The sequence below is a fragment of the Dreissena polymorpha genome, chromosome 7, assembly GCF_020536995.1.
Source record: "Dreissena polymorpha isolate Duluth1 chromosome 7, UMN_Dpol_1.0, whole genome shotgun sequence".
NCBI lineage: Eukaryota > Metazoa > Mollusca > Bivalvia > Myida > Dreissenidae > Dreissena > Dreissena polymorpha.
The window spans coordinates 44589959-44603913 of record NC_068361.1 but is presented as its reverse complement, the minus strand read 5'-3'; the positions used below and the strand labels follow the sequence as shown (position 1 = coordinate 44603913).

Below are 13955 nucleotides of genomic sequence, written 5' to 3'. Positions count from 1 at the left end.
TGTAACATTCTTAGAATGGTATCACGTGGGCGGACTACTTTCAGCCCGAATTTCTCCCGAGTCCACGAGTCCGATTATGATAATCTGCGAGGGGTACCGAATGATCGTGATACATCGACCATCTCCGTAAAATCGTCTGCTGATCTAGACGACTAGAGTGGTAAATCGTCTGCTGATCCAGACACGAAGATACAGTGTTTATCATCATGATGTAAACTGACTTTAAAATACATAAAACTCATTTGTGCGTTGTTCAAACATAAAACAAGGATCTGAACTAAGACTTTCTGACGATGATTTATTATTCGTTACTAGTTAAATTGACAGGTTGTAGTCAAACACCACCGAAAGAATGAACCACAGGCACAGCCACAGCACAGAATCTTGCAAAAATAAACAATATTTCATTCTTTCATAATATTTTCCCAACTTTAGTAGATTACAATTATGTTTTATGGCATTTATGGACAATAACAGAAGAGGACTAATAACTGAGAAAACATTGATTATTATTATTTTTTTATATTGTAAAGACAAGAAAACCATTGTTGCAGAAATAATTTCTTTTTTTTTTAAATATCTTGACTTAAATTGTTGTTTTATGAACATACAGTGACTACTGGCTTTTGATCACATGACTCATGTAGAACTTGTGTTGGGATTTCCGTTAGAAGTGTACCTTCAAGAATGGGGAGTCCCGCTATAGATCCAGCATTTCTTTGTAATTGATGATTCATCAATCTGATAATTATCAGTTTTTCTATTTGAAGAACTGTTTCAAAATTTGCTTTTTAAACATGTAATTAGCATCTTTTTCTATTGTGTATGTGACATAAATTAATGTTTATTTGACCATAAGAGGGAGACATTAATTTATTATGTGCATAAAATTTACCTATCTACAGTTAATGGATTTAATTATTGTGTTTCAGTGTGTAATAGAACGGGTTCTTAAATACTACCCCTAAAGAGGAGTTTTAAGTTTCAAATTTAATGAAAAACAAAGTCCTCAATTTGGATACCAGTCCTACTACAAATCACGGAGCGTATATTGATGTCAGCTAGAGTCCGTGTACAAATGCATCAGAAACATTCACACAGATAAAAATTGGTATTAGCATTTTTACAATAAAATATTGTCCTCGTTTATTGGTCCTTCTTTTAGAAAAATTTGTTCTCTGACGTATTTGTATATGTTTTACCTATCAAAAATGAATTAATTTGTAGTTCTGAACAGTTGACCCAATTTGAAAGTATTTTTATTATCATTTTTATTAATAAGGCAAGTTTACTTTTAAATCTTGTCTTTGGTTATTGCTTCTCCATTTTTCTATTAAAAATATAATAAAGTACCTACATTGCCCCCTGTCTCACTAACATGTCCCGGAAGTTAATAAATAAAGAAGAAACACATCCCTTGATTCAATCGCAACTTTATTTTATGCAGGCTGAGAATAGAAACATTACTGCAATTCCCTTTGAAGCAGTGAAGTTTCTTGTAATCTATACATCTTTCTAAAATGATGACAAACAATAGATGCAACTTAAACACTAAAAAAAAAGTCGAAAGTAAATTGTGATGCTTTCATTCCCAGAAGATTTTCTTGTGCATTCATGATGTTGTGTAACCAAATTTCTTGATTTTGACAGAAAGGAATCATGAGCTCTCAGCTCAAAGATTTGGTTGCAACAGAGGTACGTGACTTCAGTTCCCAGTACGGCAATGAAGTCAGCATCTCATACACTGCTAGCAACTTGGCCGGCCCATGTCGAATCTACCCTAAATATGGAGACTACACACAGTCCTGTGTCTTTGTAAGTACTGTATATACACCATGATACTTCTTTTGTTTATTTACTTATGCAGCCTTACATTAACATATTAATTTTGTAAATGTCTTAAAAGTATAATACGATGTGATTTCATACTTTAATAAACTTTTTTGTCTGTTTTTTAACCAGGTTTTCCGAAGGAAAAAACTGGTTATTAGATTGGCGAATGCGGGCGGGCTGGCGGGCTGGCGGGCGGGCAGAACAAGCTTGTCCGGGCCATAACTATGTCGTTCATTGTCAGATTTTAAAATCATTTGGCACATTTGTTCACCATCATTGGACGGTGTGTCGCGCGAAATAATTACGTCGATATCTCCAAGGTCACATTTTGAGTTCAAGGTCAAAAATGGCCATAAATGAGCTTGTCCTGGCCATAACTATGTCATTCATTGTGAGATTTTAAAATCATTTGGCACATTTGTTCACCATCATGGGACGGTGTGTCGCACGAAAGAATCACGTCAATATCTCCAATGTCAAGGTGACCACGACTAAAAATAGATTAAAAAAAAAAAAAACTTACAAAGGGGGTTTATTTTGTTTGTTCATTTCAAAAGTTCAGTTTGAGTTTTCTCCCTTTATCAGATTTTTTTTCACAATGAAAACCTGGTTTTGTGACAATTTTGTCCCTTGTTACTTAATGGTTTTGGAGAGTGCTAAAGTTTTTAAGAGTGCATTTGCAAAATACTGGCTGCTTTGAACCGTTGTCACTTTTTTCCAAAATTATATCCTTTATTATTGTTTCTCACTTGAAGCATCTTCATCAGAAGACAAATACACAATACAGTGTGTCCTCCGATGACAAAAACAACAGACTGTTAATGAATTTTATCACAGAATGTTGCATACATGTTTAACCTGCATTAAAGGGATTTATTCACAGTTTGCCAAAATGACAATTAAAAACAAAAGTCATCATTTCGGAAAAGAATGTATGCATTTTGTTCATACTAGCACATTAACAATTCTGATCAACGAAAATATTTGTAAATATATTTGTTCATAATTTGGTTGTTTGTTTGTTTAGTTGGATTTTTCACCATTTTTATAAATCATACCAGTTTTTACCAACTCACACTTTTCCTGGTAGAGCTGGTTTACCAGTGCTTAGTGCCCATACTTGTGCTAGTAACATACATCTGCCCTACTTGAATCAGTGAAAGCAGGAGAATGTCTCTAGAAAGGATTTGATGACCAATCCTCACTTAAGCAAATAAAAGTTAGTTATTTTATTTGTTAATTTAAACAGTAATACAAAATGTAATATATACATTGACTATTTCTTGATAAACATCTAAATGTAATGTGAAGAGCTTCATCATCAATATTCTCTAATGTGTTGGTCAATAAACTAATTTCATGTGTTAAAAAAAAAAAAAATTGTTGACACTACCCTTTACGCATAGAAACATATCCCCCACTTTAACGCCAAAAATTTGTCAATTTCTTTTCTCTTCAAGTTAAATATTGAAATGTTAATAGTTTATATTTCATGCTGGTTATTAACCAAATAGGCAACTATCTGTTACTGGTACAACTGCTTGTTATCTTTGGATTATCTGTGTGTGTTTCCCGCCTTCCCAGCGGACATATGGGGACTGGTGGCACAGGGCCCCCTCGGCAAGGGAAGGCTTCAGGAGAACTCCACCTGATTTCTGCAGCCAAGATTATATAGGTGAACACCAGTAGCCAGGATTATTACTGTAAATGTATAGAAATTCGTCGGTATGAAATTTCGTGGTTTAATAAAAAATAACTAATTCGTTGACAGGTAATTTCGTGGATTTCAAATTTTCAGGGAATACTGACCATCATAATAATAGAGCTTTTATTAAAACAACCAGAGTAATTAACAAAGCATAATCTGCTTATCTGTGTTGACAGCAAGACTTGAGGTAAATGTGCACTGAAGAATGAAAGTGTTGCCGATAGTTGTCGATAGGAGCGATAAAGCGGCGCACTTGTGGGTCCCCACTCGCTAATTGCCATCAATGTTGTTTTGACATTATTTGCAATTCTCGGCGCAATCGGTCCCCTAGTAGTAACAATTGAGTAATAAGATCCCCAAAATACACGTTTGAAAACTGTTATATCTCTTTTAACTTTAATTGGCACTAATTGACATATGTGATAAACTGTTAACTGCTATGTATTATATTTATTAACCATGATGAATAAAACGTACATTAACGATGATGATTAAAAAAAGAAAAACTCATAAATATAGTGTAATGTGACCTATTAAAGTGAAGTAATGTTTACCAAAGACTTATACTATTGCAAAAAGCAATATCTCGGATAACCGACAACAAAAGAAAATGTCGGAAATGACATTTGCAAATGACCGATTTCGGATTAAAAATGTATAAGTAATCGTTGGTACTTGAATTCGTGGTTCAGCGGACCAACAAAATCCACGAAAATTCGTACCACACGAAATTTAATGGTTTTATAGTATATCCCCTGCACAAAGAAAATTTTAAAGGATTAATATATTCGTTTAATGCTGCCTGTTTGGCTTTTTGGAAGACCTGAAGTTGGATGTCTTTTCCAGAGAATATCTTGAAATCTAATACAGGTATCCTATCAATGGGGGGCACAACTAAATATATTCGTGTTTGTTTGTGTGTCCAAGCTTGTCAGGACTATAACTTTGCAATTTAAAATAAACGACCACAAATGTTCGCCATCACAAGGTGACGTGTTGTGTGCATCGCACATCTCACTACCTCAAAGATCAAGGTCACACTTGATGTCAATTATTAAATGCTGACAACATGGTCAGAAAAGATCTGTCATTAATCATGCAATTTTTAAATAAAATACCACAACAGACCACAATAAGAAGATGGCTTGTTACATGTCACACGCGTCGCGGTACTTTAAAGGTGAAGGTCACACTGAGGTCAAAACTTAAAGTTGACCATAAAACAGCTTTTTCAAACTGTAACTTTGTCATGCACCATGCATTTTCATTATAACTGATAACAAGCAATTACCATCAGGAGATGATTGTGGCATGTAATACCCATCTCTCTACCTTACAATTCAACATCACATTTATAGGTCAAACGTAAAATGTTGCGAGGTCAAAGTTAATAATTTACCAATAAAAGAGATGGTATCTTCATGATTAATCATGCATTTTTATTAGAATAACTTGCCGCAAATATCCACCATAAGAGAAGTAAATGTGTAAATTTTCAATAGTTAAATTTGGCCATTTAAAAATGGATTGTCTTGACTGTCAATTTATCTTTTTTTAATCATGAATGGTCAAATACAATGTTTGGGATATGCAGACTTCATTTTAAGTGTAATGTATCCATAGCTCTCAAGGGCTATCTAGGCTGAGTTACAAATCTGGGCATGTGCATCTAGAAATAAGTTCACCTTATCATATCTTAGAAAAATCTTTTGACCACTGTAGAGGCAACTTGTATGACTCAGTCTTGATGAAACTTGGTAAGAATGTTTATCTCGACAAAAAGAAGGCCGTCTTTGAATCTTGACTAAGTGGAGTAAAAAACCAGATCATCAGGCCATGTCTTCAATGATTGGTGTCCATGAACTCTGGTGAGTTTTTAAGGGCTGCCATGTTCCTCTTGTTTCAAGAATTGCATGTGTTTATTGTTCACAGAGCTGGCATTTCCTGAGAAGATATATCCTCTTGAGGTGCGGATTTATGAGACCTACAACCCTGGCTGTGTGGTGAGAATACTGGCCTGTGATTATGATGGCGAAACAGATGTGGACACAGGACTATGTAGGTAAGCTCTGTAGGTAAGCTCTGTAGGTAAGCTCTGTAGGAAAGCTCTGTAGGTAAGCTATGTAGGAAAGTTATGTAGGTAAGCTCTGTAGGTAAGCTATGTAGGTAAGCTATGTAGGTAAGCTCTGTAGGTAAGTTATGTAGGTAAGCTCTGTAGGTAAGCTCTGTAGGTAAGCTATGTAGGTAAGCTTGCCAAAAGGGTGAGGGGCTTAATGTTTGGTGTGTATAATTGACTCTACAAAGATTATACAAACCATGCCACAACTGGCCAGGCCCCAGGGGTCACATGATTTATATAGATTGATATTAAAAATAACTTAGAAAATCTCCCTTTTCTAAAATCACAAGGCCTAAACTCTTAATATTTGGTGTATTAGATCATCTTTTGGCCATTTTAAAGCTGGCCACGCCTCAGTATTCATATGATTTATTTAGATTTATGCAGCAAATAACTGTAAGAATGGCCTTATCCAGAACCACAAAGGTCAGGTGTTTAATATTTAGTGTGTAATATTGTTAAGTGGTCCTCGACCAAGTTCAAATCATGCTCTTGTAGTCTAAACTGGCTGAAACCCAGATGTCATATGATTTAGATAGACTAATAAACTAATAATTTTAAAAATCTTTCCAAAAACTGCAAACTGTTCGAACCTGACCACACTCCGTACAGCTCAGTGATCTAGTGCAATCTTGGCCCTTTTGTTAAAGTAATTACTTTTTATTATATTGTTGCAAGTTTATTTTGTGTAGAGCATATCTTTAAGATGTTTTAGCTGGAAATTAAGTGGTTAATTTAGTTACAATCTGTCATAAATAAAAAATATAAGAATGATTACATTTGTAGTTAAAACAGATAATGATTGCTTTGTGAAATTCTTGACCTAACATGGCTGTCCCAGAAGTATGATAGTGAATTGATTTCTCTCTGAAAGCACTCTCTCATGTATCAATAAGGACTGTTAAAAGCAGCGGTTTTTATAACCATTTCAATAGTTATGGACTTACAGGTGTTCCATAAAACAGTATGTATGCTGTGCATTTGTTACAGTCATGAGATTTCCCCTTATATTGTATTGTACATTTTCTGTTGGTGTTTCAGGTGCCGCTGGAAGACGTTATGGAGTGGAAGCCCTAGTAGAGTGGCCCCTGTGGCAAGGGTGTTCAGCCCACCCCTGGCACCCTGCCCCTTCCCTACTGAGTATGTTCAGTCTGCCCCTGACAACCTGCCCCCTTCCCTACTGAGTATGTACAGTCTGCCCCTGGCACCCTGCCCCATTCCCTACTGAGTATGTTCAGTCTACCCCTGGCACCCTGCCCCTTCCCTACTGAGTATGTTCAGCCCGCCCCTGGCATCCTGCCCCTTCCCTTCTGAGTATGTTCAGCCCTCCCCTGGCACCCTGCCCCCTTCCCTTCTGAGTATGTACAGTCTGCCCCTGGCACCTTGCCCCTTCCCTACTGAGTATGTTCAGTCCGCCCCTGGCATCCTGCCCCTTTCCTACTGAGTATGTTCAGCCCGCCCCTGGCACTCTGCCTCTTCCCTTCTGAGTATGTTTAGTCTGCCCTTGGCACCCTGCCCCTTCCGTACTGAGTATGTTCAGTCTGCCACTGACACCCTGCCCCTTCCCTACTGAGTATGTTCAATCTGCCCCTGGCACCCTGCCCCTTTCCTTCTGAGTATGTTCAGCCCACCTCTGGCATCCTGCCCCTTCCCTACTGAGTATGTTCAGTCTTCCCCTGGCACCCTACCCCTTCCCTACTGAGTATGTTCAGTCTGCCCCTGGCACCCTGCCCCAGGCACCCTGCCCCTTCCCTACTGAGTATGTTCAGTCTGACACTGACACCCTGCCCCTTCCCTACTGAGTATGTTCAGCCCGCCCCTGGCACCCTGCCCCATTCCCTACTGAGTATGTTCAGTCTGCCACTGACACCCTGCCCCTTCCCTCCTGAGTGTGTTTAGCCCAACCCTGGCAACCTGCCCCCTTCCCTTCTGAGTGTGTTCAGCCCACCCCTGGCACCCTGCCCCTTCCCTACTGAGTATGTTCAGCCCGCCCCTGGCACCCTGAAGCCAATTATATGAAAGGTCAAGGTCATATTTAGGCAGTGACCCTTTTTTGGTCCAATCATCATGAATCAGCTTGCACTTTTTCAGAATGGTTCAGTTCTTTTTGATCTCAGGTCTTAGAGCCCATGGCCTTCTTATTTTTAAGTATGAAAATTGCCTTCTTGTTGTTAAGTAGGAAAATCTTCATGAAGATATTTTATAAAAAATTATGCAGTACATGTATTGCTTGTGTTATATTGTTTGCTAATGTATGTTGTACTTGTTTGTAGTTTGCTACGTATTGAGGTGTGTCACGACATGTGTGACTACTACACAAACCTGGACGCTGTCTATGTCAGGGGAACCTCAATGTGTGACTACTACACCAACCTTGACACTGTCATCGTCAAGAGAACCTCAGGTAAACAAACACACACAGGTCACTGATCTTGTTATGTCTGTTACATCTAGTTTAAACCTATTTATGTTAGCTGGATTGCATCCAAAGCCTAAGGATAATTAAAAAGCTCTCGAGTCCATTTTCCTGGGTAGAACCAGCACTTGGTGTGTGAAGGGGAGATCTAAAAAAAGGCTCCCACAGTGGGGTTCAAACCCATGACCTCCTGGTTGCAAGGCAGACTTTAGACAGTTTACACCAAAGAGCTCATCTGAAACAACAATCGTTAAAATTGCAAAAAGCAAGTTCATCTACTTGTGATATTAAAAAGTGTATGCTGTACCATTTCAACTCCATATTCAATTGCTTATGACTCTGAGCTTAAGTTAAGCAATATTGTTCCCCTTTTAGCTCATTTAGCAGAAAATGCTTATGGTGATCTTTTGTTGTTTGTCTTTCATCAAGTGTGTTGTACAGCAACAACATCTACTTTGTGACAACTTTAGTCATACAGAATACTTTACCTTATGAAAAGTGTTAACGCAGAGTTGTGTACAGTTTTGGAGGTTGGTTTTCTACAGTCCATGCCCATTAATTTTGTCAAAGACCTAGAGATTCTCTAGGTCTTTGATTGTGTCAACATGTCCTAGTTGACAGCAGCTTATATAGTCAACATATAGTTCACACCAAGTCCTCGTATACAATGTAGTGCACTCTGGGTCCACACATAGTCAAAATCCTGTGTACACCTATTCCATATGTAGTATGCATCCATATCCATTATTTGTACACATTTCTAGTCCACACCTAGTCCATGTGCGGCCTAGCTAGCTTAGATGGTATGGCCCTGGACTCCAAATTCCGGGATCCCGGGTTTGATCCTTGACCCAGCCACATTACTTGTGTAGGGATTTGTCATGGAATTATTTCTGTGGCCATTCTCCACCTAGCTCTGATTCAAGCAGGGCAGTCGTAAGATCCTGGCATAAGTATGTGAACCTAGAACCGAAAAACCAGCAAACGCAGGAAGGAGAATGTAGGAGCGGTGGAGAATATGGCCAAATTTTGGTTCTTTTTATTGAAGAAAAAACGCCTTGAACTAGTACACCACTACTATAGCTACTATACTTCAAGTGCACGCATATAGTGCATGTGGCTTGTAAACACTTGTGCAGGCTTATCAAATACATATTCAGTTTAATCTCTTGTCATTTACATACATGTTGTAATCGTAATCTCAGATCCACCACTTGATGTAACCACGGCAACTAACAACTGTCAATCATTACCTCCCGCCGACAGTGAACCAACGCAGTCAGACAGTGGCTTGTTTTCCCTCCTGCCTGTAAGCTCTTATGACTTTAGAAACCCTTCTGGATAAAAAACATTATTGCTACTTGATAGATAATTTTTATTATCCTAATGACAAAATGTTTTATCCCTGAAAAGTCAAATGGATTTGGAAAGTCTTCTTCATAAACACAATATTACTACTTGATAGATATAATCCTAATGATAAAATGTTTTAATGTGGCTCACTATAGTTGACACCTGGGTATATGTCGGTGTTCAAAATGTGAGACTGCCAAGAATTTTTAATAATTGGCCTTGTGAAACTGATTTATGTTTATTTGAATATACTATGACAAGCATGTAAAAAGCCACAAGTCATGTTTTGTGTCATGTATACTGATATATACTGGAACCAATTTCTTACATATTCATTGAGGTTTAGTTCAACAAAGTGATATGGCGCTTCAGATCTTTTTTTATAAGCTCATCTATTTTTTGAAAAAAAATTATGAGCTATTGTCATCACCTTGGCGTCGGCGTCTGCGTCAGTGTAGGCGTTGGCGTCCGGTTAAGTTTTGCGTTTAGGTCCACTTTTCTCAGAAAGTATCAATGCTATTGCATTCAAACTTGGTACACTTACTTACTATCATGAGGGGACTGGGCAGGCAAAGTTAGATAACTCTGGCGTGCATTTTGACTGAATTATGTGCCCTTTTTATACTTAGAAAATTGAAAATTTTGGTTAAGTTTTGCGTTTAGGTCCACTTTTTTCAGAAAGTATCAATGCTATTGCATTCAAACTTGGTACACTTACTTACTATCATGAGGGGACTGGGCAGGCAAAGTTAGATAACTCTGGCGTGCATTTTGACAGAATTATGTGCCCTTTTTATACTTATAAAATTGAAAATTTTGGTTAAGTTTTGTGTTTAGGTCCATTTTATTCCTTAAGTATCAAAGCTATTGCTTTCATACTTGAAACTCTTACTGACTATCATAAGGGGACTGTGCAGGCAAAGTAATGTAACTCTGACTGGCATTTTGACAGAATTATGTGCCCTTTTTATACTTAGAAAATTGAAAATTTTGTTATGTTTTGTGTTTAGGTCCACTTTATTCCTACAGTATCAAAGCTATTGCTTTCATACTTGCAACACTTATTAACTATCGTAAGGGGACTGTGCAGGCAAAGTTATGTAACTCTGACTGGCATTTGGATGGAATTATGGGCCCTTTATACTTAGAAAATTGAAAGTTTGGTTAAGTTTTGTGTTTTGGTCCACTTTTCCCCTAAAGTATCATAGATATTGCTTTCATACTTGGAACACTCGCAAAATGTCATAAGGGTACAGTAAAAGGACAAGTTGCATAACTCTGGATGTCATTTTTACGGAATTATGGCCCTTTTTTGACTAAGTAACTTTGAATATATGGTTAAATTTTGTGTTTCGATCCACTTTACTTCTTAAGTATCAAGGCTATTCAAATACTTTCATGCTATCATGAGGTTACTGTACCTGGCAAGTTGAATTTTACCTTGACCTTTGAATGACCTTGACTCTCAAGGTCAAATTATTAAATTTTGCTAAAATTGCCATAACTTCTTTATTTATTATTAGATTTGATTGATACTTTGACAAAACTACTCTTACCTGACATACCACAATAGACTCCACCCAAACCATCGCCCGTGCCCCCCCTTCCCCCCCCCCCCGAATCCCCCCCCCACATTTTTTTTTTTTTTTTTTTTAAGATCATCTCACAAATGACCACCACACCCTCACACTATACCCCCATCACCCCACCCCCTCCCCCATTTTTTTTTTTTAAACGGTTAAAAAACAAAACTATTTATTTTTATTATTTTATGTTTGAAATACCGTCTAACCATCATCGCACCCAAGAATCCCCCCCCTCCCCCCACCCCCCCACCCGAACCCCCCACCCCCCCCCCCCCCCCCGGTAATTTTTTTTTTTTTTTTTTTTTTAAGATCATCTCACAAATTACCACCACACCCTCACACTATACCCCCACCTCCCCCCCCCAATTTTTTTTTTAAACGGTTAAAAAACACAAATATTTATTTTTATTATTTTATGTTTGAAATACCCTCCAACTATCGCACCCAAGAATCCCCACCCCCCCCACCCCCCCCCCACCAACCGAATTTTTTTTTCTCCTTTTTTTTTTGCATTTTTGGAACATAATGTAATAAATGTCCACACCCCCACACAATGCACCCCTCTTCACTCCACCCCTCCCTCCTTTGTGATTGAAAATGAGAGTCCCTTCACCTTTAAAAAGAAAATAGATGAGCGGTCTGCACCCGCAAGGCGGTGCTCTTGTTAATTTGGTCTGCAGCGTTCATTTTTCCCCAAACCTGATTTTTTCACTGAAAAGCTATTATAAGATTTGTTTTGTGTAATGATATACTTTATTAAAAAATGGGAGCTATAATTTGTCTGGTATAATGATGTCAATGTATGAATAAACAATTGGATCGTTGGAATTGAGCAAATAAAAAAAAACATTGAGCGCACACAAATTACAAAGTAAAAAATATTAATATTGTTTTATTAAATGGTCTGAATATACTGCCTATACTGCCTGAATATACTGCCTAAGTTTACTGATGATAGGCCTACAGTTTAATCTGGAAGAATGGAAGAAGTGGTCCAAACATGTATGGTATGCCCTTAGTTTGATATGCTTGCATAATAGTAGAAACTGCACATGGGTAGTTTTTAACAATCATAAACAGAATTGAAGCACTGGGCCAGATGATTGTATTCTTATGTTGTTAATGTCAATATATAACATTAAGAATGCATTTGCCAGAAATGTTCAAGAAATGTTCAGTGAACATGAACAAATATGTATTGCTAATCTTCATGTGGTTATGTGATTATGGCAATGGCATTCCTTGTACATGTATTATTGAACAAATTAATGATTTTCTTGTGAGGGTTATTTTTGTCTGTATTTGCCCGCAGGACGAAGTGATTCAGCTGATACTGAGCCTACTTGACCTGCTGTCCCTCTGTTGTGTCGCCCAGACCTGTAGGTAGGTAGTGAGTCTACTGGACCTGCTGTCCCTGTGTCATGTCACCCAGACCTGTAGGTAGGTAGTGAGCCTACTGGACCTGCTGTGCCTGTGTGTCATGTCGCCCAGACCTGTAGGTAGGTAGTGAGCCTACTGGACCTGCTGTCCCTGTGTGTCGTGTCACACAGACCTATAGGTATGTAGTGAGCCTACTGGACCTGCTGTCCCTGTTTCATGTCGCCCAGACCTGTAGGTAGGTAGTGAGTCTACTGGACCTGCTGTCCCTGTTTCATGTCGCCCAGACCTGTAGGTAGGCAGTGAGCCTACTGGACCTGCTGTCCCTGTGTGTCATGTCGCCGAGACCTGTAGGTAGGTAGTGAGCCTACTGGACCTGCTGTCACTATGTGTCATGTCGCCCAGACCTGTAGGTAGGTAGTGAGCCTACTGGACCTGCTGTCACTATGTGTCATGTCGCCCAGACCTGTAGGTAGGTAGTGAGTCTACTGGACTTGCTGTCCCTGTGTGTCATGTCGCCCAGACCTGTAGGTAGTCAGTGAGCCTACTGGACCTGCTGTCCCTGTGTCATGTCGCCCAGACCTGTAGGTAGGTAGTGAGTCTACTGGACCTGCTGTCCCTGTGTCATGTCGCCCAGACCTGTAGGTAGGTAGTGAGTCTACTGGACCTGCTGTCCCTGTGTCATGTCGCCCAGACCTGTAGGTAGGTAGTGAGCCTACTGGACCTGCTGTCCCTGTGTGTCATGTCGCCCAGACCTGTAGGTAGGTAGTGAGCCTACTGGACCTGCTGTCACTATGTGTCATGTCGCCCAGACCTGTAGGTAGGTAGTGAGTCTACTGGACTTGCTGTCCCTGTGTCATGTCACCCAGACCTGAAGGTAGGTAGTGAGTCTACTGGACCTGCTGTCCCTGTGTCATGTCGCCCAGACCTTAGATAGATAGTAAGTCTACTGAACCTGCTGTCCTTGTCATGTCGCCCAGACCTGTAGGTAGGTAGTGAGCCTACTTGACCTTCTGTCCCTGTGTTGTGTCACCCAGACCTGTAGGTAGGTAGTGAGTCTACTGAACCTGCTGTCCTTGTCATGTCGCCCAGACCTGTAGGTAGGTAGTGAGCCTACTGGACCTGCTGTCCCTGTGTGTCATGTCATCCAGACCTGTAGGTAGGTAGTGAGCCTACTGGACCTGCTGTCACTATGTGTCATGTCGCCCAGACCTGTAGGTAGGTAGTGAGCCTACTGGACCTGCTGTCACTATGTGTCATGTCGCCCAGACCTGTAGGTAGGTAGTGAGTCTACTGGACTTGCTGTCCCTGTGTGTCATGTCGCCCAGACCTGTAGGTAGTCAGTGAGCCTACTGGACCTGCTGTCCCTGTGTCATGTCGCCCAGACCTGTAGGTAGGTAGTGAGTCTACTGGACCTGCTGTCCCTGTGTCGTGTCGCCCAGACCTGTAGGTAGGTAGTGAGTCTACTGGACCTGCTGTCCCTGTGTCGTGTCGCCCAGACCTGTAGGTAGGTAGTGAGTCTACTGGACCTGCTGTCCCTGTGTCGTGTCGCCCAGACCTGTA

General features: G+C 39.7%; 1 protein-coding gene across 12 annotated transcripts in view; it reads left to right on the top strand.

Annotated features, from left to right (window-relative positions):
* The first annotated feature begins 97 nt into the window (after nt 1–97).
* LOC127839428 (F-box/LRR-repeat protein 4-like) overlaps nt 98–13955 on the top strand; it is a 223192-nt gene continuing 209334 nt past the window's right edge. For 9 of the 12 annotated variants that reach the window (XR_008030341.1, XR_008030345.1, XR_008030346.1 and 6 more), the window contains exons 1-9: nt 222–721; nt 933–1111; nt 1651–1815; nt 3418–3508; nt 5474–5603; nt 6702–6800; nt 7934–8064; nt 9282–9385; nt 12328–12398. Coding sequence is in view for 4 of the 12 variants with exons in the window: in XM_052367792.1 (XP_052223752.1) it covers nt 1660–1815; nt 3418–3508; nt 5474–5603; nt 6702–6800; nt 7934–8064; nt 9282–9385; nt 12328–12398 (782 nt within the window). In the remaining 8 variants the exon portion in view is untranslated. Of the gene's footprint in view, nt 722–932; nt 1112–1650; nt 1816–3417; nt 3509–5473; nt 5604–6701; nt 6801–7933; nt 8065–9281; nt 9386–12327; nt 12399–13955 lie in introns of all 12 variants that reach the window. The other 3 variants (XR_008030342.1, XR_008030343.1, XR_008030344.1) reach the window with 3 other exon arrangements.